Here is a 22,448-nt window from a genome sequence, read left to right on the forward strand (position 1 = left end):
GTCAGCAGACACCGCCCGGAGCACCACTGGGGAGCACGATCACCGCACCGCAGTTGAGAGGCCCTGACCTGGGGGCACGGGGTTGGGTCCCAGGTGTCACGGGGCGGGGGGGGGGGGACACTACTCACTCCCCCCATTCACTGGGGAACAAACGGGCCGCCCTGGAAGGAGGGAGAGGGGCAGGTGCCCAGAGCCAGCTCGTCCTGAGTGTGCCGCCACGGCTCAGGTCCTGCGTCCACACCGCCTCCCCAAACGGCAACACAGGCGCCACCACCCTCGCCACATGGACAAACAGACCCACACATTAAATCGCCAAGCCCCTCGGCCAGCAAGGGTCAGGCCGCCCAGGCTGCCGGAGCAGGGTGCCAAGATCCGCACCTTCCAGGCCCAGGCCCCAGCACGCGCAGACCGACGGGGGAGGCCTCGGGAGCGGCGTGGGGACCTCGTCCGGACCCTCCGTAGCCGTGAGGGCACAGGTGTGGCGGCCGCCTGCATGGCCCCAGAGAGCCCTGGACGCTCAGCTACCCAGGCTCCAGCGTGAGCCTCTCCCTAACCCTGCCCTGCACCCTGGGCAGGTGACCCTCAGGAAAATTAGATGCAGATCTTCTCGGCCATGCCGGGGGGCTTTCCACCATCCAGGACCCTTTTTTTTTTTTTTTTAATGTTTTATTTATTTCTAGGAGAGAGAGAGAGAGACAGCGTGAGCAGCGGAGGGTCAGAGAGAGAGGGAGCCACAGACTCTGAAACAGGCTCCAGGCTCCGAGCTGGCAGTCAGCACAGAGCCCGACGCGGGGCCCGAACCCACGAACCGTGAGATCACGACCTAAGTGAAAGTCGGATGCTTAACCGACTAAGCCACCCAGGCGCCCCATCCAGGACCCTTTTTATTCATCAAACTGCTCTGGGGTCAGCCTAGAGCAGGGACACCTGACCTTGAAACATGGCTCTGACCCAGAAAGACCCCAGCAGCCTCCCGTGGCCTCCGGGATCGTGGTGTCGCGGTGCTGGAGGAACAGAGAACTGACATGAAGGTTTTTAAACGTGGCCAGCGGCACCACGAATCGTCCTCTGGGAGGAACGGCGGGGAGCCATCCACCATGGCGCAGGGGCCCCCACAGAGCCTTCCGGGCCCAGGCATGTCCTCAGACCTCCCAGCACCTCTGGGGACCGTGCCACCCCCCTGCCACCCCTCAAGCCTCAGTCCAGCCCCAAATTCCATCTTCCCCCCAAACTGCTTCCCCCCAGTCTCCTCACATTTGTCTGACTCCCCTACATCCCCCTCCCCCTCCTTACCTGACTCCCCTCTACCCCCCGCCCCTCCTCTCCTGACTCCCCTCTACCCCCTGCCCCTCCTCTCCTGACTCCCCTCTACTCCCTGCCCCTCCTCTCCTGACTCCCCTCTACTCCCTGCCCCTCCTCTCCTGACTCGCCTCTGCCCCCCACCCCTCCGCAGCACCACCACACCCCACATCCAATCCCCAGTGTTCCATGGATCCAACCTCATCTCCCACTGGTCCTGCCCCCATAAAGCACCACGACCCTCACGTGGCCCCTTTTCCCCACCCCCTGGCCTGTTCCCAGCTCTGTGGCCAGAGAGATCCTGTTAAAGTGCCGTGATGTCTCTCAGAGACCCCATCTCACCCGGGGGAAGAGCCGGTTCCTACACGATGGCCACCAGCCACGAGCCCACTGAGCCCTACAACGTGGCGAACACAACAGAATTTTTAATTGTATTTCATTTCCAATAATTTACATGGAAAATTGATGGTTCGTTCATTTATTGGAAAACTTGTAGATATATTTGCAACAAATTGGGTGTGCAAGTCTACTTTTTTAACTGTAAATTTTGAACTCTAAATGCAGATCAGGTATTTCCACAGAAGATGTGTGTCCGCCTGTAAGAGGCAGGCCGGACTCCACCGACTTGAAGAAAATGAGAACATACCTATCTCAGTACTTCCTTCCATCCGTTGTGTGTTGAAGTGGTAACATTTTTACTGCATTCAGTTAAATAAAAAGCATTCGCATTAATGTCACCTCCTCTAATAGGCTCCTGCCCACTGCGGGGTCCAGACGTGGCTCGGATTCTGTCTCTGCGGGTACACCCACCACGCCTCGGGCGCACCCCCGACCCGGCCTCTGTCCCGCACCTCGTTCTCCCGAGGAACCCCCATCACATGTCACCTCTGGGAGGCCCTCCCTGCCCCCCCCCCCACCAGCCTGTGCTTCTTCAGAGCACCTAACAGCACCTAACAGAGCACGTGGGTAATTCGTACAGCCAACCGCCACTTTACCTACCGCAGCGTAGACGCCGGAGGCCGGGACCTCTCTCTCCTGCGGCCCCCGCTCTGTCTGCAGTGCACACAAGAGACGCCCCACTGCGTTTGTAGAGCGAACAGGGGATCTGTTTTCCTGCCGGGGCGCCTCCTCAGCTGCGAACGTCCCCAGGGCAGTGTGAGGCACACAGTAGGCGCTTGTGTGGTAGGCTGATCTGTTTCCGGGACCACGGGGGAAACAGAGGCAGCCTAGCTGAGTCACGCCAGGGAAGGCAAAAGCCCAGTACCAAGGGTCCTTGAACCGCACACGGCGTGTCCTGCCCCCACGCAGGAAGCCGCCCGTCAGCAGTCACGGAAGGTACATGTCCTTTCCTTCCCATCGACTTCTGTTCTCCCAGTGAGAAGACAAATCTGTTTCCTTCCACCAAAAGGCCTCAAGCCACGGCCACTTACATTATAGTAATTAAGCCCCCGCTGCTAGGAGAGCTCGGGAGTGAGCAGGCCTCATGCCAAGGGCGGGCCTGCAGGGAGGAGGCCGCAGGGAGGCCGGAGGGCCCGACTCTCAGCCGCTTCCCGAGTGACAAAATCCACGCAGCCACGAGGCCTTCGCAGGCTTTCACCTCCGGGACGGGGGGGGCTAGGCCTCCCCCCCAGAGCCCCAGCCGCCTCGCTCACTCCCTGGGCCTCTACCTCCCCTCCAGAGGGGCTGCTCTAGCCACCACCTCACTTTTCCCACTTGCCAGCTGACAAAACCGAGGCCAGAAGCCAAGCCTCCACACCGTCGTCCAGGCCCGTCCTCTGCACCCACACTGCCCGCTGGTGCTCAGCATGGACCCAAACCATCACGCGGGGTGCGCCACGCGCTCCTCCGGTCCTCGCGGTTGCCCCAGAGGGAGGGGTGGGGTCAGCCCCCGAGGAAAAGAACAGAAGCACTAAGGCAACTCGCCGGAAGCCACGCAGGCCGTAAGTGACAGAGGCAGGATTCAAACCCAGACCCGCTGTGTGTGGGGCCAGGCCCCCCCCCCCCGCCCCCGCCAGTCTCGCTGGGCCAGGGTTGTAGGTCTCGGGCACCTGTCCGCCTCCTGAGCAGCCACAGCTGGAGGCCGAGGGTGGGGGAGCACACGATGAGGGGTGGGCGGTTCCCGGGACGGACGTGGGCAGGACGGGCAGAGGAGAGAGGATCGCGAGCTGGGGCTTCGTGAAGGGGACGCGGCGGGGGCAGGGCCCGGGGGGGCGGGGGACGGGCGTGGGGGGTGCGCTGCACAGTGGTGGCAGGGGGTGGGGCTCAGGCCCCGCCTTTGGGTTCTGGAGCACGTGTGCCTGGAGGTGTCAGGTCCCACAAGGTCAGCATCGGGCACGTCCCTGCAGGCGAGGGTGGAGCCACGTCACCCCTACCCGCAGGTCCGGGGGCCGAGGTGCCCGAGGCTGACCCCCCCCCCCATGGTGCACAGCCCGGAAGCCCAGGATCAGGGACAGAAACCCAGGGAAAGAACACACATCCCCCGTGGGGGCCCCTGGCCCAGCCTGGACTGCAGCCTCCCGGGGCTCCTGGGGGTCAGCAGGTCTCTGCTTCTAACTCCAGGCACCCCCTCCCCCAGCTCCAATTGCCCACGGAGGCCCTGGGCAGGGCAGGTGCACGGCCTCCAGGAGCAAGAATAGCTTTGTCCTGAAAGAGCCAGGCCGGGAGGTGGCCACGCAGGGGCTGGGCTTTGGGGACGCTTGTGGGTTCAAACCACAACTCCACTCCTTCCTGGCTGTGAGGCCCTGGGCAAGTTACCTGACCTCTCTGAGCCTCAGGTCAGTCATCAGTCCAACAGGGGCTGTTGTGAGGACCGAATGAGACACGATGTAGGAAAGCCCTCAGTAAAGGCCACTCTCTTTGCGTCCCCGGTCTGGCCCTGTCTTCGCTCCCGAATAAGGCTCAGTCTGGCTCTGAGGTCATTTTTATGGACGGAGAAGTCGCCGCTTCACGAGAGTGGCGTGTCCCCCCGAGCGGCTGCATCATACACATCCCCGTCTACCCACGAGGACCCTCGTGACTCAGCCTCCACCAGGGCCTGCGCTCGGCCCCACCCATTTCACTTCCCCTCGCCCGCAGGCGGCGTGGACCTGGTCTGTGGGTGTGCGTCTTGTGTCAACCGGCCTTCCTTCCGGCCCAGCACCGCCGCGCCCCAGAGCAGGGGGGCCGGAGCCACGGGACCCTGAGGGGCTCATGGCCACGGGGCTCTGGGAAGAAAAACCAAGCTTTGGAGACCCACGTGGGCCAAGGAGCCCCCACCCCGGGGCCAAGGTCTGAGCCACGCCGAACCCCCAACCTCCACCCTCAGCAAGAGGAACTATATATAGCCCCACTTTCCAGACAGAGACCCCTGATCGAGGCCACACAGCTAACTAGTACACGGTCAGGATTTGCCCCCAGATCCGACTGGGAGCCTGAGCTCTTCCAGGAGGTGTCGCACGTCACTGAGGACGCCCCCCGGGGCTCACTCGGTGCTGAAGGGCGTGGACCTCTGCTGGCCTGGGAGCCTGGGCACGGCCGCACCCCTGCCGCTAGCTGCGGAGAGGCCCCCCACCTCCTGGAAGCCGCAGGGGCCACAGCCACCCGGCCGGCACGCCTGCTGGGCCCATGGAACGTGGCTGTCCAGCTTAAGGGCTCCACCCCGGCCAGGGGCCACCGGCGAGCTCCCCCAAGGGAGGAGCTCCAACAGCACCCTCCAAAGCGGTGGCCCGACCCAGGGTGGCACGCTCCACCCAAGCGCTCGTCTTGGAGGAAGGCGACATCCCTGGGTCAGTGGCTCCGGGCACTGCCACGTGCAGGCCTCTTTGGGCCCCGGCTGAGTGAGCCAGCACCCGGGCCAGCGGAGGCCAGCACAGAGAAAAGGCGGCCAAGCCCAGTTTGTTAAAACCAGGAATCTCCTTAAAGAGGACGAAAGCTCCACACAAATCCCTGTGAAGATGTGGGCCAAGCAGATGCCATGACAGGAAGCACACCCCTCACCGACCACCGGAGCTGGGGGTGCCCACCATGAGGCCGCCGGGCCCTGGGCACCTCTCCCCACAGCCACGTGGGGAAAGAGAGGCTCACAGAGTCCAAGGTGCTGGCCTCACGATCCCCTGGCAGCGAGGGGCTGTGCCCGGCCAGCTGGCCGCCCGCTGGGCTCCTCCATCTGTAAGTTCAAGCTGAACCAGACCACAGTTCCTACGGGTGCCGCCGGGCGGCCTGGCATCCAGCAGCCCTTGGGGTGGACACCAGCCGGCCTGGCCCCTGGGGGAGCGACCTTTCAGACACTTGCCTGCCGGCGTGACACAGCGTCATGCCCGTCCCTTAAGGAAAATGCCCAACAGCCTGACTCAAAAGTAACAGATGCCAATTTGCATATTATTTCACACACCGTCTGCATGTTGCTCACTTAGCACTGCCAGCGTCCCGCTCAGATACAGCTCTTGTACCTTGCGACGCGGCCTCGTGAGGGACAACGTGCCCCACACAGGGCAGGCGGGGGCCCCGGCACGGGCTCCCCACCCAGGAGCGCTTCCCGCCCGGGGGCCGCAGCGCAGAGCCCAGAGAGAGCCTCATCCGCAGGCCCCGCAGCCGTGAATCCCCCGTCACAAGGCCTGAAGGAGAGCCCGTCACCTCGGACACATGAGAAAGTCCCTACGTCTCCTTGGCCCCCGGCTGTGCCCCCGCCGGCCCCTCCCTGCCGCCCTCACAGCCTCACTCTGCCTGGTCACCACGCACCCCCTGGCCTTCCTGGACGCTCGGCCTCTGGCCTGACTCCACGGCTGCTTTTTGCTCCCTCCCACCTGTCCCATCTGGCCGGCCACACCCAGTCAGCTGGGCCCAGGCCACAGACTGCTGACGTGAGCCGGAGAACTGGGTCCCCCCAGGAGGCGAGAAAGGTCCCGAAGCCGAGGCCCCTCCCCCCCAAGGAGCGCCCGGCTTCCTCTCACAGCCCGGACGGACGCACCCTAGAGACCTGACAGGGACCTGGGGGCTTGTCATCCAAGGGGAGGTGCCATTTAATCAGAAGGGGGGACAGTGCTCACCTGTCCCAGAGCCGGCGCGGAGGGGGACCCGCAGGCCCACAGTCCTGCAGATGTTGAGGCCGGGGGCGCCCGGACTGCGCCAGGAGCCGCACTGCAGGCAGGGCTGAGACCCCCTCCTGACGCCTGAGAAATAGGCTTCACACGCAGGAAACCCCCTGAGGGCCCGACCCCGGATTCCACCAGGTCGCAGTTCACACCCAGAGCCCGAGCCCTTGACCACCATGCTAGGTCTGCGTCACAACTCTGAGGACAGAAGCCCAGCAGATCCCTGGGGTGAGGCTGGGCCCTGACAGCTAGCTGTGAAGTCGCCCCCATGCCCTGCCTCCTGCCCCCCACGCCTGCCCCCTGCCTCCAGCCTCCAGTGCGACTCGGGCCCGGCCACCTTCCCAGCCTCCCTGCCCCCTGCACCACCCGACAGGGGCTGCTCGCTGCTTGGCTCCCTTCTAGCCGCTCCACCCACGGCCCCGGCTCCTGACTGACTCCTCATTCCCAGAAAGGCCCCTGCCCGTGACCCTCCCATTCTGGTCAGGTTAACCCTCGGGGACCGTCCACGGGGAGCCTCCCCAACGCCCCCCAGAGCCGCCTCAACAGCCCCAGCACCCGCTGCAGCCGCCTGGACGGGCAGCACCTGGGTGCAGGTCGCCCCGAAGACAGAGCTAGAGGTCGGTGGCCTGTGTGCCCTTCACAGGGAAGCCTCACAGACGCACATTTGGTGGGGCCAGAAAGCTCTGGAACAGGGTGGGGGGGTCAGTGCCAGAGCCCTGCCCTCATTTCTGATTCAGAGAACCAGTGGCCCAGAGAGCTGAAGGGCCCTGACGCTGGTCGCACAGCGAGTCAGAAGCAAGAGGGAAGCAGAGTGGCCTTTCTGTAACACTCACTGCCACTAACAGAGCCAAATGCAGCCTCAGGCCATGGAGGGAGGAAGCCAGGCCTCCGGGATGAAGAAGAAAATTCTAGAACCAAGATGGAGAAGCTTTAGGAGGTTCCCTCCCTCAAACCCCAGCAGAGGCTTGTGGTGGGGTCTGGAGCAGGGAGGCAGCAGTTGCTGGGGCCCCGGGCTCCGGCTCCAGAACCACCTCCCCCGAGAGGGGCCCTGGCACGCCCGCGCGCCCCGTCTCCCCGCTGCAAACAGAACGACTTGTAGCCACCCCAGGGCCACGGTGGGGTCACGAGACCCGGCAAGCACAGAAAAACCGAGAGCGGTGGATAAGCCAAGCCCGTGGTCGCCCCCAGTAGGCAGCCCTGCGGCCAGCGCAGGAGGGAGAGGCGCCCCAAGGAAGGGCAGGGGCCTGCGCCGGGCTTGGGGGGCAGGGAGCCTCGCAGTGAGGGTCTCGTTCTCTCCGTAACCCCCACACCCACCCTGCCCGTCATCGCCCGGGGCAGTGTGGCCAGGCCTCCATCGCCTCACCAGGACCCAGGCTGCACCTGCCGGGCCGTCCCCACCCCCGCCTACTGCTCCCTGCCCCCCAGCGTTGGGCACGCGGCTCTCTGGCCTGGCAACCTAGATCTGTCTCTCTGGGGAACGATAAACAGCTTCTCCAGCAGCAGCAGCAGGCGAGGAAAGGCCTCAACTCAGGAGTCAGACGGGCCCAGGGGCCCCGGGTTCTTATCCGGGCAGCGCCAGCCCAACCTGGGGACTTCTCTACAGGGGACGTGACCACACCCACGCCTCCCAGGACTCCGGCCAGGACAGAGGACAGCCATCGAGGCAGAGCCCAGGCACAGGGCCGGCCCCCAGCATCCTCCAGCGCCCTGGCCTGCACCCAAACTCCTGGGTGTTCGGGGGGGGCGGCCCGGGGGCACAGTGGAACCCTGGCCTCCTCCTCCTCCAGACTTTCCTCGGCAGAAGAAAAGGCCCAGAACTTCCTCCCTGCAGCGCCGGGAACAGCGTGGCCTCAGAATCCCTCCCCTTCATTATTTAAAGAGGAATAGGTGGTTCTTTTCTCTCTCTGCCTTTGGGGTTTTGAAAGAGAGAGAAGAAAAACAGGTCCGAATGAAGGGCTGGCCTGCGCCGAGTACAGCAGTGTTTCACCACGACGCCCCCTCACAACCTCACTCTCTCATACATACTCATTTTCTCCCCCAAATGTGCTTTACAAATGAAATAACTGCTGCAAAAGCAAAGCTCTCTCTTCTGATTTTACATTTCCATCCAGGCCCCGGCTCCTCTACGGAGGTTACTCTGATTTCTTTTCATTTTGTGTTTCTCTACCTTCTATTTTTTGAAGCGGGTCTTTGGACCGCGGCTGCACCGGTGCCCCACCTGCTCCGTCGGGGGCAGGCAAGGGGGTCCCCACCTTTCCAATTAGCCCGCGCAGCAGCCACACAGCCAGCGCCGGACGCTGCAGGGGTGGGGGAAGGGGGTCTCCCACACAGTTACAAACGGCGTGATGACACGCCGAGGGGCATGTACTGCTGAGTCTGTCCCCCCTGGGGTCACAAACGTTGACTCATCCATGGGCTGTGCAGAGGTCATGAATAAGGTTGCCGCCACCCGGGTGGGCGCAGGACCTCGTTTCCACGCTCTCAGCGCGGCTCATGCCCTCCGTGGGACAACACCCTCGGTGTGACCTCCGTGCAAAGCAGGCATCTGGGCTCCGACCCTCTGGCCTCCCGCGACCGTGCCCTGCGGGCCGTGACGCAGGGGATCCACGGAGGGCTCTGTCCCGCTCAGCAATGCCAACACGCAGGAAACCAGACGCGGGCCCCGAGGCACCCCAACCCAAAGCAGCCCCCGGGCCTGGGGGAGGTACAGGCGGTCACCGCGCCAGGCCCTGCCACTGCTCTGCACTCAGCACACAGGGGCTCCCCAAGCTGGGGACCCACGAACCTGCTCAGTCACTCAGGCTGGAGGCTGAGGTGGACACCTGACCTCAGTGAGGCCGGCAAAGACACATGACAAGTTGGCCCTAGGGGACCCTGTTTCCTCTGTAGAGTAAGTGGCTGGGACACCAGGCTCCCCAGGGCATCGGCCTGCCCTGCGGGGCGGGGGGGGGGGTGAGGGCAGGAGTTCTGAAGGAGGAAGAGCATCTAGAGGTGAGAGCGGAAGCCTCGTGGGGGCAGGTAGGGCAGCGGGGACACCAGCCCACGGACTCCGTGCCCGGGGCCCAGGGGAAGCCGGTCAGGCAGGCGCAGGCGGTGGAGGGTCAGCTGCGCCCAGGAGGTGAGCTGGGGGGGCACACACGGGGGAGGGGGGTAGCTGCCTTGTGGTAGCAGCATTTCGCCCCCCCCGCCCCCCGGCTGGTCACAGCCCACACCAGGGTCCCTGAGGGGAGGCCCCCAGGGACCGGCCAGCTGGACAGCCCAGCGGCAGCTCGGGGAGGGGAGGGGCGGGCCGGGCCCTGCAGTCCCAGTGCACAGAGCACAGCGGTCGGCGTGCCTCGGGCCAGCTCTGCAGGAGCCCGGAATGCCAAGGCCTCCCCGAAGCCTGGCCGCCTCCGTCCCGACAGACCACACCCCTGGGAGTTCTGGGCACCACTTCTAACCCCGGCCCTGTCACCGCGTCTAAGGCCTGGAGATAAATCCACCTCTTTGGTTTTTAAACCTAGACTCCTCGTTCAGTTCAGGGGTAGCCCCGAACCAGTCGGAGCCCACAAAGACTGCTTCTGGCACTTGTCTGCTGGTGGGTCCTTGGCCCAGCCCCTCCTGCCATCTGGACCCCACTTCGGCCCACCCCCCTCTCCCGGCGTCACTTCAGGCTTGCAAGGAGGGGACCAAGGGCCCCCTGTGCCCGACTTCTTACCTCCTCACGCTGGCTCCCTTTCGCATGAACTCTGAGCGAGGCATGCCACGTTCCTTCTCCAGAGAGCCAGCCCCACGTGGCCCGTTCCTCCCCAGCAACAGCTATCAGCCCAAGATGCAAGTGGGGGTCCACAGCCTCGTGGACGAAAACAGAAAGCTGCAGAAAGCTGCAGCTCTGGCCCCCATCAGTGGCCCTTGATTGCCTGGGAAGAAGCGAGTCCCTCCCAAGGGCCCATGACTAGAGAGCTCAATCAGTGCACAGCTGCCCAACCCGCCCTGGGCCACGTCCACGCTGCCAAGCCTGCCCAGGCCACATCCACGTTGCCCAACCCACCCAGGCCACATCCACGCTGCCCAACACACCTGGGCCATGTCCATGCTGCCAACCCCACATGGGCCACGTCCATGCTGCCAAGCCCACCCAGGCCACATCCACACTGCCCAACCCGCCAGAGCCACGTCCACGCTGCCAAGCCTGCCCAGGCCACATCCACACTGCCCAACCCACCCGGGCCATGTCCACGCTGCCAAGCCCACCCAGGCCACATCCACGCTGCCCAACACACCCGGGCCATGTCCACACTGCCCAACCCGCCAGGGCTATGTCCATGCTGAGCAGCAAAGCCGACCGGACACCCAGAGATCTCCAGCAAAAGACAGAGTGGCCCAGCTCTCCGGGCAACACCCCGTCCAAGAGCAAACCCTCTTGCCACCACAGAGCCTGGGGGCAGACGTGCGCCTCCTACAACAGGCCCGGATCAGAGGTGCTTCCCAGGAGAAGACCCAGGCCCTTCTCAGAACTTGCCCCTGACAAGACGCAACTCCTCATGCCACTGACGGGTGTTGGATCCCACGTGCTAAGGGCCCAGCTGATTCTGGAGCAGGAGTTGGGGGGAAGACCCTCTGCGCTCATCACCACTATTCATAACCATGACATGAGGCCCCAGGTCGGAGCCTTACACTTAGCAAACCCGCTCTCCCCGCTGACAGCCCGGGAGACGGGCTCACAGAAGCTGCGTGGCTTGTCTGAGACCACGGCTCTGGGAGTGACCGAGCTGGGATTCCAACTTCACGCTGATGCCCAAAAAGGATCCTGTTTGTGCCCTATGGAAAGGAGGGGGGCAGCCACCTCACCCCCGTCCCCCGGGTCCCCAGGCCCTGGTACCGGAGACACCCGGAAACTGCTTCCGGAAGGACTCCAGGCCCAGGCTGGCAGGTGGCAGGTTGAAGTAAGCCCTGTTTCTACAACCAGTGCTGTCCCAGGGCCACACGAAGCGGACACCTCGCCAGCTGGGCGCTCTGGTCCCGGCCCCTCGTGCTGCCTGGAGCGCCAGGGGTTTAGGTTCGGGTGACGCCCAGACGTTTGGACCACCTCACCCTTGCCCCACACCAGACTGCCCCCCGTGCCCGGGGTGAGGCCTTCTCCCTGCAGGCTCCCCCGGGGCGGCGGCTGCCCCGACCCTTTCCTGCCGGCAGCAACCCTCCCGTGGCACGAAGGCCACGAAGGCCACGGCGCACAGACCTGCCCCAAGCTGGGGCCCCTGAAGAGCTCCGACCCCGGGGGTCGCGGACGCGCTGCTCTCGCCCCTTCCCCTCACCTCCTAGCACCGGGGCCTTCATCGGTCTCCCTCGGTGACGGCTCCTGGTCCCCACGGGTGGCTGGAGGGAGCCACAGCCGTGCGGAGGGGGGCAGCCCCTCCCCCCGAGCACCCGGGAGAGGCGGCCCGAGAGCTGCGGCCGCTTCGGGCATGACTAAGTGAGCTGCTGCCGGGGAACACGCTCACTTCTGCTCCCTGAGGGGCTCCAATCCTGCGCTACTGAGCCGGCCCCGGCGGCCCCCAGGGGCCCCTCCACACGGAAGCGAGTCTGGTGGCTTGACAGGTCTGCCGGTGCCCTGCTGGAGAGAGAGGCTGGGGACGGGAAATCCGATCAGCGCCTCCTGGGCTTTTGCGGCTGGATCTCAACGAGGAATGTGGCCGCCTCGGAGCAGCTGTGCTCAGCCCCAAACAGGCTCTATTTGAAACCTTCAACAGCTGAACCCCTCCCAGCCACCCCCTGCCCCAGTGACAAATAGGAAGAGAAATCCAAGGGACAGGCCAGCACGCACACACGCACTCACACACACCCTCCCCCCCAACAACAAATCGGGGGTGAGGGGCAGAGTGGGAAGAAATCCACTTGTCCAGTGAGTGCCGGGGGCCCCAAGCCTTCCAGCCCGCAGCCCAAGGGCCCGCAGCTGGCCGAGCGCCAGTGGGAACCCACCTGCCTGGACCCCCACCCCCCACCCCCCGCCGGAGGCCGTGATCTCCAGCCTCAGGCTGAAGCCCAGCCCCCCCAGCCGCAGCCGGGTGTGCACACGCTCCACCTGACTGGCCCGGGAGCCCTGTCAGCCCATCTGAGGGAGAGGTGCTCCCCAGGGCTCAGGCCACGGCGGCGCCCACCTGCTGTACCGGGGACACCTGTAGCCATTTTCGTCAGGCGGCAGCAGCTTTATTCTGAGTGCTCTTTCCCGAGGGAAAGGACCGCCGTTCCCTCTGCCCGAGTCCTCACCCGTGCCCCCCGGGAGACTCGGGTCACGGGTACATTTCTATTTTGCCCAAAGTCTGTCAGGGATGAGGAGGAAAAGAGAAACTTGGGAAGAGAGGGAGAAGCCGCAGAGAAGGGACAGGCTTGGAGTCCCCACCCCCCACCCAGACATTTATTTCTCTTCCATCCTCGGGAAAATGGAGTGGAGCAGGGCGGGAGCGGAGGGGGAGTCGCGGGGACTGGCAGGCACATCAAGGCAGAGTGTAATTAATTGGTGCGTTAAGCCGCTGGGCTCCGCTTTGGAACGAGTGAGCCAGGAGGAAAACGATTTCTCAGAAGGGTTTCTTTCATCTTCCCCAACACAGAGTCTGCAGCAGACACAGTGCACAGGGGATGCTCCCCCCAGAAGGCGAGGAATGAATTCTCCCGGGATTAGGGAAGAAAGCCACGGGAAGTTAGTGTTCCATCTAATTGAGCAAATGCCTCCCCACCACCGCCTCGCCCTCCGTCAATCTTCTCTCCCTCTTTCCTCTCCATCTCTCTCTCTCTCCCCTCTCTCTGTTGCTACCTACATATTCCTTTTGTTCAAGGTATAAAGAGAAACTGCAGCCCTACCTTTGAGTACAAACCCCACGAGAGCTCGGTCTCTATCACCATGACAACAATTCCAAACATCCCAAAAATCAGAGCATAGTCACTGAGGCGCTTCCTCTTTTCGAACAGGGCCCTCCTGTGTCCCAGCTTATAGCCAATGTTTTGGTTTTTCCGTTTGTTGGCTTTGGGGAAGGTGGCGCTGCCGGCGGCCGGGCCGGTGCCGGCGTGCTGGTGGTTGTGGGTGGCGTTGGGCTGGTGGAGCAGGGTCTGGTGGGTATGGTTGTCCTCCCGGGAGGAGATGATGATCTCGGGGGGGTTGCTGGGGCTGAAGAGCTGGAGGGCTTGGCCTTCGGGCTCGGCCTCGATGAGGTTCCTCCGGGAGGCGCTGAGCCGGCTGAGGGGCTTCATGACCCCCCCGCTGTACTTGCAGGAGCTCATGGCGATCTCCGTGAAGGGGTTGCTGTCCCGCCGGTGCGCCAGGGGGCTGGCCTGCCGGTGCCGGCCGCCTCCGCCGGGCCCACTTGTGGCTGTGGAGCTTGGAGAGTGGCCGAGCAAGTGGTCATTGAGATTGAGCTGGCTGCCCTGCCTGGAGGAAGGGTGGAGGGCGGCGGTGGAGTTGGCCGAAGGGGGGCCCCTGAGCGTCGTGGGTGAGGAGTGCAGCAGGCCGGGCTGGGCCGGCTGGCTCTGGAGTTGGGCGAGCAGAGACAAGGGATGCGGAGGCTGCTGCTGCGGAGGCTGCAGCAGGGGTCCCGGGGGCTGCTGGGGGGCTGCTGGGGGCGGCGGCGGCGGCGGCTGCTCGTCCCCGGACGACGGGCACGGGCCCTTGGGGTCTTCGTCCAGGTCCCCCACCCCCGAGTCATGGAAGTGCCCAGAAGTGTCCATCTTGGGGCCTGGCTGGATTCCCTGCAGCACAACCCCCCACCCCAAAGCCACCCTCGCTCCAAAAGACGTCCTCAGAGGAAGAAGCCGGGCATCCAAGCCCCCAGCAGGTGTCCTGGCCCCAGTCTTCTCCGGGGCCGCCCGAGGTCCAGACGCCGCCACTCAGGGGTGCATTGCCCCGGGCAGGAGGGGCCTGGAGCCAGAAGACGCGGGGAAGGAACTCCGTCTCCGGAGCCGGCCCTCTGCGGGCGCGCAGGGCCGGGCTCAGCCTCGCTCCGCGCGGGCTCGGCAGCTCCGCTCCCCTCCCGCGGCCGGCGCTCCGCCGCGAGCCCCGCCCACTCGGTGGCCGCGCGGCTCATTGGCTCGGCCCGGGTCTCCGCCGCCTCCTGACTCCGCCCCCGCGGGGCCCCGCCCCCGCCCCCGGCCCGGGCCGCGCGGCGAGGGCTGGGAGCTGTAGTTTCCGCCGCCGCCGCCCCCACGCCGGGCCGGCCCTCTCGGCGGCGACAGGTGTGGCAGAAGCCGGCGGGGGCGCGGGGCGGGGGGGGGGGGCTGCGCGCGCTGACGCGGGGGTCCCGGGGAGCGGGCCGACCCACACCCGCCGCTGGCCGGGGTCTACCGCGGCCCACCCCCGGCGCCCTGTGTTCCCGGCGCCCAGCCTGACGCTCCCGGACGCTGAGCTACAGCTCCGGGGTGCAGAGCGGACGGGGACCCCCACCCCCCTGAGCCCCGGGGGGCAGCTCACCTACCGAGCGCCCCGGGTGGGGGTGCGGGCGCCTTTTGTTACTGCCAGCCCTCACCTCGACCCCATGCAAATGGTGTCGTCGTTCCTTTGCAGATGAAAACCGAAGAAGAAAACAGCGCAGGAGCACAGGTCAGCAAGCTGCCAGGTGCCGCCGGCTGGTCGAGGGCGCTGGGGCCGGAGCCCCGCCCGGTCCCCCCGCAGCCGCAGCCGCGGCTCCCAGGTCGCCCTTCCGCTGTGCGCTCGGGGCAGAGCGGTGACCGGCCTCCACAGCGGGGCGTGCGAAGGGGACCCGAAGCCCCCCGTGGTCAGCCCCCGCCTGACGTGCCCCTCGGAGCTCTGGGAGTCAGGGCTGGCACAGCTGCCGGCTTCCCAGGTTCAGAGCCATCATCAAGTATTTATTAAGCGCCCACTGTGTGCAAAGGGAGCTCCAGAGAGATGGACCGAGTGGAACCCATTCCCCCTCTAAGCGCAGCTGACGCAGGGAGCAGGGAGCAGGGGTTGGGGGACCCCCCCCTCCGCACAGTGGGAGTGGGGCTAAGAGGGAGGAATGATTCCCTCTGTCCAGCTGCCCCCCAGAGAGGAAGGGGAAGGGCAGGAAAGCCCCACACCCCGCAGATACACCCCTGCATGTGCACACATGTACACTGGCGAGCGAGCACACGCGCGTGCATGCACACACACAGTGGGTTTCTAGAGCAGCTCTCTTGAATAGTGAGCGGCAAGTGGACACAGCTCCCAACAAATGGGTCCAGAGAACCCTCTGTGCGCCAGCCTCACCTCTGCAATCCCTGTTGGCCGTGAGTAAGAGCTAAATATTACTTGTAATCTAAGCCACAACCCCAGAAACCCGAGTAATTGCAGTTACATACAACAGGCATGACTGTTGTTACAACAGTCATGTAACGATGTGGTCATTCCCCTCCACCCCCGCCCCCCAGGACAAGTCGTAGCGCCAGGGTCAGGCCCGAGCCCGGGTCTCCTGTGTTTTCCCATGGCCGTGCAGGCCCTCCGGAGCCCGCCCTCCCTCTGGCATGCCCTGCCCTCCCTCCCCTTCCCCTCCCCCATCCCCAAACAGAGCACCTGTTAGGCTAACGGTTTCCTAATAAATTATCATTACTACGTTGTTGGTAACAGAACGTGCCGTAAGCACGGGTTCTCAGTGCCGGACACGGCATCTGGGCTGCGAAGAGTCATTTTTCAGGGCCAGGCTCCTGGGCATTTCTGGGCCCACTCCGCCACCGTGACCTGCCTCGCGCTCCAGCTGACCTTTCCGGGCCAGCCTCCCGCCTCCGATTCTCGGCTGTGCCCCCTGGGTCCAGATAAGGACTGTCAGACCATGTCCTGCTGTCACAGGCAGCGTGGGGGGAAACTGGGCCAGAGCCGAAGGTCCCCTGCAGACCCGGCTGGCAACGGCTGGAGCCGACAGCTGCGCCACCAAATCGGCTCCCCTGTGTGGCCGCCCTGTGGGAGCAGGGAGGGCGCAGAGCCCCGGCTTTAGTGGCCGAAGCCCTGGCCCGAGTCCGCTCTGCCACGGGCTGGCCCCGCGACCACAGGCAGACAGCGACCTGCTGGTTGAGCCTCCCACTTGACAGAATGCAGTCCTGCCTCGCGGGGTTTGGGGGAGGGGCGATGCCAGCCGGGATCTGCTCCCCAGCCCCTGCCTGCCGCTTCCCTCCCTGCTGGGAAGCCCAGCCCTCCCCCAGCCCCCCAGCTGCAAACAGGTCCCCAAAACACCCAGGGACTTGGACCACTTTGCAGGTGAGGAAACTGAGGCATTGGGCAGGTTTTGAAATTTGCCCCCAGTTACTAACAAGTACCCAGTGGCATGGCTGGAATCAAACCAGGTCTGTCCAGCCCCAAAGCCCCAGCACTTTCCATGTGTCCTGAAATCCACATCACTAGGATTCAGTCTTGCTGGTATTTATTGAACTAAACGTTACCACAGGACTCCCACCAGCAGCACCCGGGAGCTCGCGGTCTCATCGCAGACGCTTCCGTGGCTGGTGAGGAGCCACAGCACAGGTCCCAAGTGTGGTCTTGATGGTACAGCTCATGGAAGGCAGAGGTAGTCCACGGAGGCCCCATGGAGGTGGTGGTGCTTGAGCCGCAACGTAGGATGGGCTCTTCCTTCAGACAAATTAGCCTCTTAGTCTACGGGCTCGCCTCAGGGGCACCTCCGGCTAGTCCCGACCGCTGCGAGGAAATAAACATTGCAAGGAAGCAAGTCAACGAATTTCCCGGTTTCCCAGTGCACATAAAAGTCATGTTCACTCTTAGGGCACCCGGGGGGCTCAGCCGGTTAGGCATCCGACTCTTGATTTCAGCTCAGGTCATGATCCCACGGTTTGTGAATCCGAGCCCCGCGTCAGGCTCTGTGCTGATAGCGCGAACCTGCCTGGGATGCTCTGTCCCGTTCGGTCGCTCGCTCTCAAAAATAAACAGTATTTTTAAAAAGTTACATTTATGCGATACTATAGTCTACTAAGTATGCAATATCATTATGTCTAAAAAAAAACCAATATATACACCTTAATTAAAAAATACTTTACTGCGGGGCACCTGGCTGACTCCATTGGGGAGCATGTGACTCTTGATCTCGGGGTCGTGAGTTCGAGCCTCGTGCTGGGCAGAGAGATTCCTTAAAAATAAAATCTTAAAAAAAGAAAGACTCACTAGAAAGTGCTAACCATCATCTGAACTTTCAGCAAGTCATGCTCACTGATGACAGACCATAATAACAAATATAATAATGAAAAAGTTTGAAAATACTGCAAAAAATTACCAAAATATGAAACAGAGACAGAGAGAGCAAATGCTGTTACACAAATGGCACCGAGAGACCTGCTCGACACAGGGTTGCCACACCTTGCATTTGTAAAGTAAAAAAAAAAAAAAAAAGCGATATCTGCACAGCGCACTAAAGCAAGGCGCGGTAAATCGAGGTGCACCTGTATAGAGGTGAAGGCAAGCGGGTGTGGTGGGGCTTCCGAGCTCAGGGGCACAGGGAACTAACCCAGGAAGGGAGAGACGGCCTGTGGCCGCCAGCCCCGCACCAGGCTGCCCCTTGCCCCGACCCTCCTGCCCGCTCGGCGCCGCTCACCGCCTCCCCCCTCGAGCCCCAATAACACCAGCTTCTCCTAGGTCCTCCGACAAGCCGTGCGTCCTTCTGCCTGGCAGCCCTTCTCCACATCCTTATCTAACAGGACTCTGTTTGCCCTTCAAGGGATGACTCACAGGCCTTCCTTCTAGGAAGCCTCCCCTGAGCTCCCCAAATCCAGATCAGGGGCCCTCCTTCCATATTTTCGCTCCCTGTCTTTATCGAGCAGCATGGCCGTTACCTCTTTGTGTGTCCTTTCCCCCCTGCCTGTGACCTTCTTGAGGACAGCAATGATGTCTCCTCCATCACTGTATCTGCTGGTCTTGCCCAGGGCCTTGCACATAAGAGATGTTTAATAAAGATTAACTGAATTGAACTGAAATTAAAATCCAGGAGAGGCCATTCAGAAGCAACCCAGAGGAAGGTGTAGAACTTTCCACAATAAATAAGGACCACAATTTCCCCATCAGTAAAATGAACAAAGTAGAAGAGATTTTGACACCTAAGATCACGAACCTTAAAATCCCATAATCTGTGATCTGTGGAAGCTGTTGCTGCCAAAAGGTAGAACTGTCTGAAAATGGGTTAAGAAAAGTAATGATTTGTGGCTTATATGGGGCTTATATGGATATCTTTCCACTAGACTGTGAACTCAGTGAGCACGGAGAAGGGGCCTAATTTTTTTTCTGTATCCGCAGAACTAAGCAAAGATATACTCAATAAAGGTTTATTGGATGGATGGATGGATGGACAGGTGGGTGGATGGGCGGTGGATGGATGCATGGATGATGGGTAGATGGATATGTTGGTAGATGGGTAGACAGGTGGGTGAATGGATGGTTGGATGATGGATGGATGATGGATGAATGATGGAGGGATGGATGGGTGGATGGATGGATAGATGGACGATGGATGGGTAGATGGATGGATGGGTGGGTGGATAAATAATGTAGCGGGGGAGGAGTGAATGGGTGGATGGGTAGATGGGTGATAGGTAGGTGGATAGGTGAGTGGATGGTAGATGGATGAGAGGAGTGGATGGATAGATGAGTGATGGGTGGATAAATGGGTAGATGGATGGATGATGGATGTGTGGATGGATGGATGGACAGAAGGATGGAATTTAGATATAGGATAAATAATAGTGTTTTTAGAAAATCTCGTGAGGAGCACCTGGGTGGCTCGCTCTGTTGAGCATCCGACTCAATCTTGGCTCAGGTCATGACCTCACAATTGTATGACTGAGCCCTGTGTCTCCACATTCAGTGTGGAGCCTGCTTGGGATCCTCTCTCTCTCTCTCTCTCAAAATAAATAAATAAACATTAAAGAGAGAGAGAAATAAAATAAAAGTCTGTGGCATTTAAGGGATACCCTTAACCTTCCAAGGAGAGACAGTATCAGAAAGTCAACCACAGCCTCTCTCAGACCCTGGATGCTTGGGCCAGAGGCAGCTCTGGACTGAATAGCTTATTAGCCCATCCAGCTTCAGTCATTACCATGTTCTTATCTAGGAGCTTTATTATTTTAATAATAAAAGCAACTCCAATGTCTGCACAGCACTTGCACATAAAATACTCCAGCCAGCCCCCCAGCAGCCCTGCAAGGCAGATCAGGAAGGTTCTAGTGCTCATCCTTTATGCTCTCACCCTGTAAACTAATGTTTAGAAAGGTTTAAGTGACTCACTTGGGTCACCAGTTAGTCGTGGATTTGAACCTGATCCCTCTGACCCTAGGCTCCCACTCTTTCCCATTCGTGCTGCTCACAGCCGCCCCGGACCTCCCCTCCTCTGCCCCTTCCCCCAGCGGGACACCATGCCCTTAGCACCTTGCTCCTGTCTTTCTGGGGACGCCTTTCACCTTGCGCCCTGTGTTGGAGCTGTGCATGTCTTTTCTCTCTGCGCTTTAAGTCACACCCTAAGCCCTTGGTGACAGGAGTTATGGTGTACGTTGTAAGGCACACGCACGGCCCTGCACCCCTCCCGCACTCAGACCGAGCGCCGAAGCAGGGAGTGAGCGGGTCTGCAGCCCGAGCTCAGGGCACTTCGGCCTCGGACACACTGCTTGCCTCTTACCTGCCACTGGCCATAGGCGGCACCGACCGACTGGTAAGCAAAGGTCTCCAGAGTCCCTGAGTGACCAGATGCCCCGGCGGGGGGCTCACAACTGAAGCCCACCCACCCGGCTCCAAGCCGCCACAGAGAACGAGTGAGGCGGGGCCGCGGACCTCCCACCAGCAACTCGAGGCCACCTGTGGGTGCTGGCCCCTCAGCACCGCACTGTCTCCTCTAGGCTCCTGCTTCGCTGGAGAAAAACTGAAACCTCGCCTGGGCCTCACTCTAATGGGGACACAGTGTGACAAGCCATGCCCTGGCGCCTTTATTGAGGGCCCGTTCCGCACATGCATATGTGGTTTCTTTCTTTTTTTTTTTTTTAATTTTTTAATTTATTTTTTTTTTAATTTTTTTTTAATGTTTTATTTATTTCTAGGAGAGAGAGAGAGACGGCGTGAGCAGGGGAGGGTCAGAGAGAGAGGGAGTCACAGACTGAAACAGGCTCCAGGCTCTGAGCTGGCAGTCAGCACAGAGCCCGACGCGGGGCTCGAACCCACGAACCGCGAGATCAAGACCAAAGCGAAAGTCGGACGCTTAACCGACTAAGCCACCCAGGCGCCCCACGTATGTGGTTTCAACAAGCCAATGGGGTAAGATTAGCGTCCCATTCTATAGACGAGGAAACCCAGCTAAGCTTCGGAGAAGGGGGCTGGCTCCCTCTTGTTCTCGGAGGAGGCAAGATGCCCACCCCGAGGCCGGAAGCTCTGCCCACCCACCGGCCACCCTATCCACACAGCCACCGCAGCTGCCGAGAAAATACGCCTTCTGCTCCATCTTCTCCGTGAACCTCCGTTGGACAAGAGCCGGGAAGGTTTCCGAGCAGCACCCACGGGTGCCTGCGGGCTGACCAGGCTCCTGCGGGTCGGGCATGGCCCGAGGGCGGAGGGGAGCCGCAGGGGGCAGAGCCACCACGCTGCTGCCCGCCACACCCCAGCAGGTGCCCCACGCTGAGCCCAGAGACCCGGGCCCTCCCGTGCCTCCCTCCACACCTGCTTTGTGAAAATCGACGTCCACATTTAAGTGCTGCTGCTGACCCCCCTTCTGCAGCTTTGGTGAGAGAACTGGCACATCTGGCCAGATGCCACTTCTGTCTACTTTGAGGGGTCAAGGGTCGGAGCAAAGGTGCTGCTACGGTGTCTGGAGAGAAGGCGTGGGAACTGGGTGCGGGGAGCCAACACTTTGTCACCGTGACGACCCCCTGGGTCACAAGGAGCTGGTACAGGTGCACAGAACGGCCTTCGGTGGCTGAGGGAAGGCCCACGCAGAGCCCTGCTTAGCACAGCTTCTGAGCCCCTTCCCCGGAGCCTGCCTGCCGGGACTGAGAGGGAGAACCGAGCCCAGCACCAGCCCGCCCTGGGTCACAGGGGTGTGTCTGCTCCCCTCCCTCCCCCCGCTGGAGTAGCATGGTGAGGGGACCCTCGCACCCCGCATTGATTTGGCTTCATGGGGGCAGGATTTTTGTCCCCTTCCTGGGGCCTCCCCAGTGCCTACGACAGTGCCTGGCACAGAGCAGGCTCCTGGCCCCAGTCCCAGGGGCTCAGAGAACACAACTACCCCCAGCAGTTTCACAAACCCGGAGCAGGCAGCCGGCCTGCCGCAGGGAGGGCCCAGGGCAGGGCAGCCACGCCCCCCCGTCGGAGGCAGTGAGCGGCCGCCGCCCCTGCTGGACCACCCTGGGGCGTTAGCGGAGCAAGGCAACCTCCCCAGGCCCCAGCCGGCCACGCAGGAAGGGCCTGGGGGCCGACACTGAGGCCCCAGCGGCGGCCTGCCCTGGTTTGTGGGGACTGTGGCGCCCTCTGCTGGCGGCAGGTGCGCATGGCTCTGCACCCCGGCGCCGGGGAGGCGCGCAGGGGGATCCCAGGCGGCACGTGCCCCCCGCCGACCATCTGCCTCCTTCCGGGGAGGCCCAGGGACGGCGTCTGGGGCCGGGACGCACCCTCGTGAACACTCCGCAGAGGCAGCTCCTCCTGGCGGGCTCCCTGAGTGTTTCCACCGTCGGGGAAGAACTGCCCTGCTGCCGCCCGCCGCGACGCCCGATGGGGGGGCGGAGGCGCCACGGAGCGGCCTCCAGGCCGCGTGCGCCCAGCGCGAGGCCTCCCGGGGGTGCAGGGTGTCTGGGCCCAGAAGTGAGGACAAGGGACCCAACCAGCCGGCCCTCAAGGGCTCTCCTCTCCCGGTTGCTGCCCCGCAGGCACGCCGCCCTGGCCCTCCCCGCCGGCTGCCCCCCGCACCCCTCCCCGCCAGCTCCCCCACCCCCACCCCCTCCCTGCCGGCTCCCCTACCCCCCACCCCCTCCCCGCCGGCTGCCCCCCGCACCCCTCCCCGCCAGCTCCCTCACCCCCCCCCCCCACCCCCACCCCGCCAGCGCCCCCCACCCCATCCCCTCCCCGCCAGCGCCCCCAACCCCCACCCCCACCCTCTCCCCACCCCCCTC

At 62.7% G+C, this 22,448-nt stretch overlaps 1 protein-coding gene across 2 annotated transcripts in view; it reads right to left on the reverse strand.

The window, feature by feature from the left end:
* KCNN3 (potassium calcium-activated channel subfamily N member 3) overlaps window positions 1–14,081 on the reverse strand; it is a 97,414-nt gene extending 83,333 nt beyond the window's left edge. Inside the window, exon 1 of one of the 2 annotated variants that reach the window (XM_039251432.1) lies at window positions 13,206–14,081. In XM_039251432.1, coding sequence (XP_039107363.1) covers window positions 13,206–14,066 — 861 coding nt within the window. In that variant the 5' untranslated portion in view covers window positions 14,067–14,081. The remainder of the gene's footprint in view (window positions 1–13,205) is intronic. The other variant, XM_039251430.1, reaches the window with a different exon arrangement.
* Window positions 14,082–22,448: the final 8,367 nt, after the last annotated feature.

Source organism: Hyaena hyaena, unplaced genomic scaffold (genome assembly GCF_003009895.1).
Source record: "Hyaena hyaena isolate Hyena2069 unplaced genomic scaffold, ASM300989v1 scaffold_385, whole genome shotgun sequence".
In the NCBI taxonomy this organism is placed as follows: domain Eukaryota; kingdom Metazoa; phylum Chordata; class Mammalia; order Carnivora; family Hyaenidae; genus Hyaena; species Hyaena hyaena.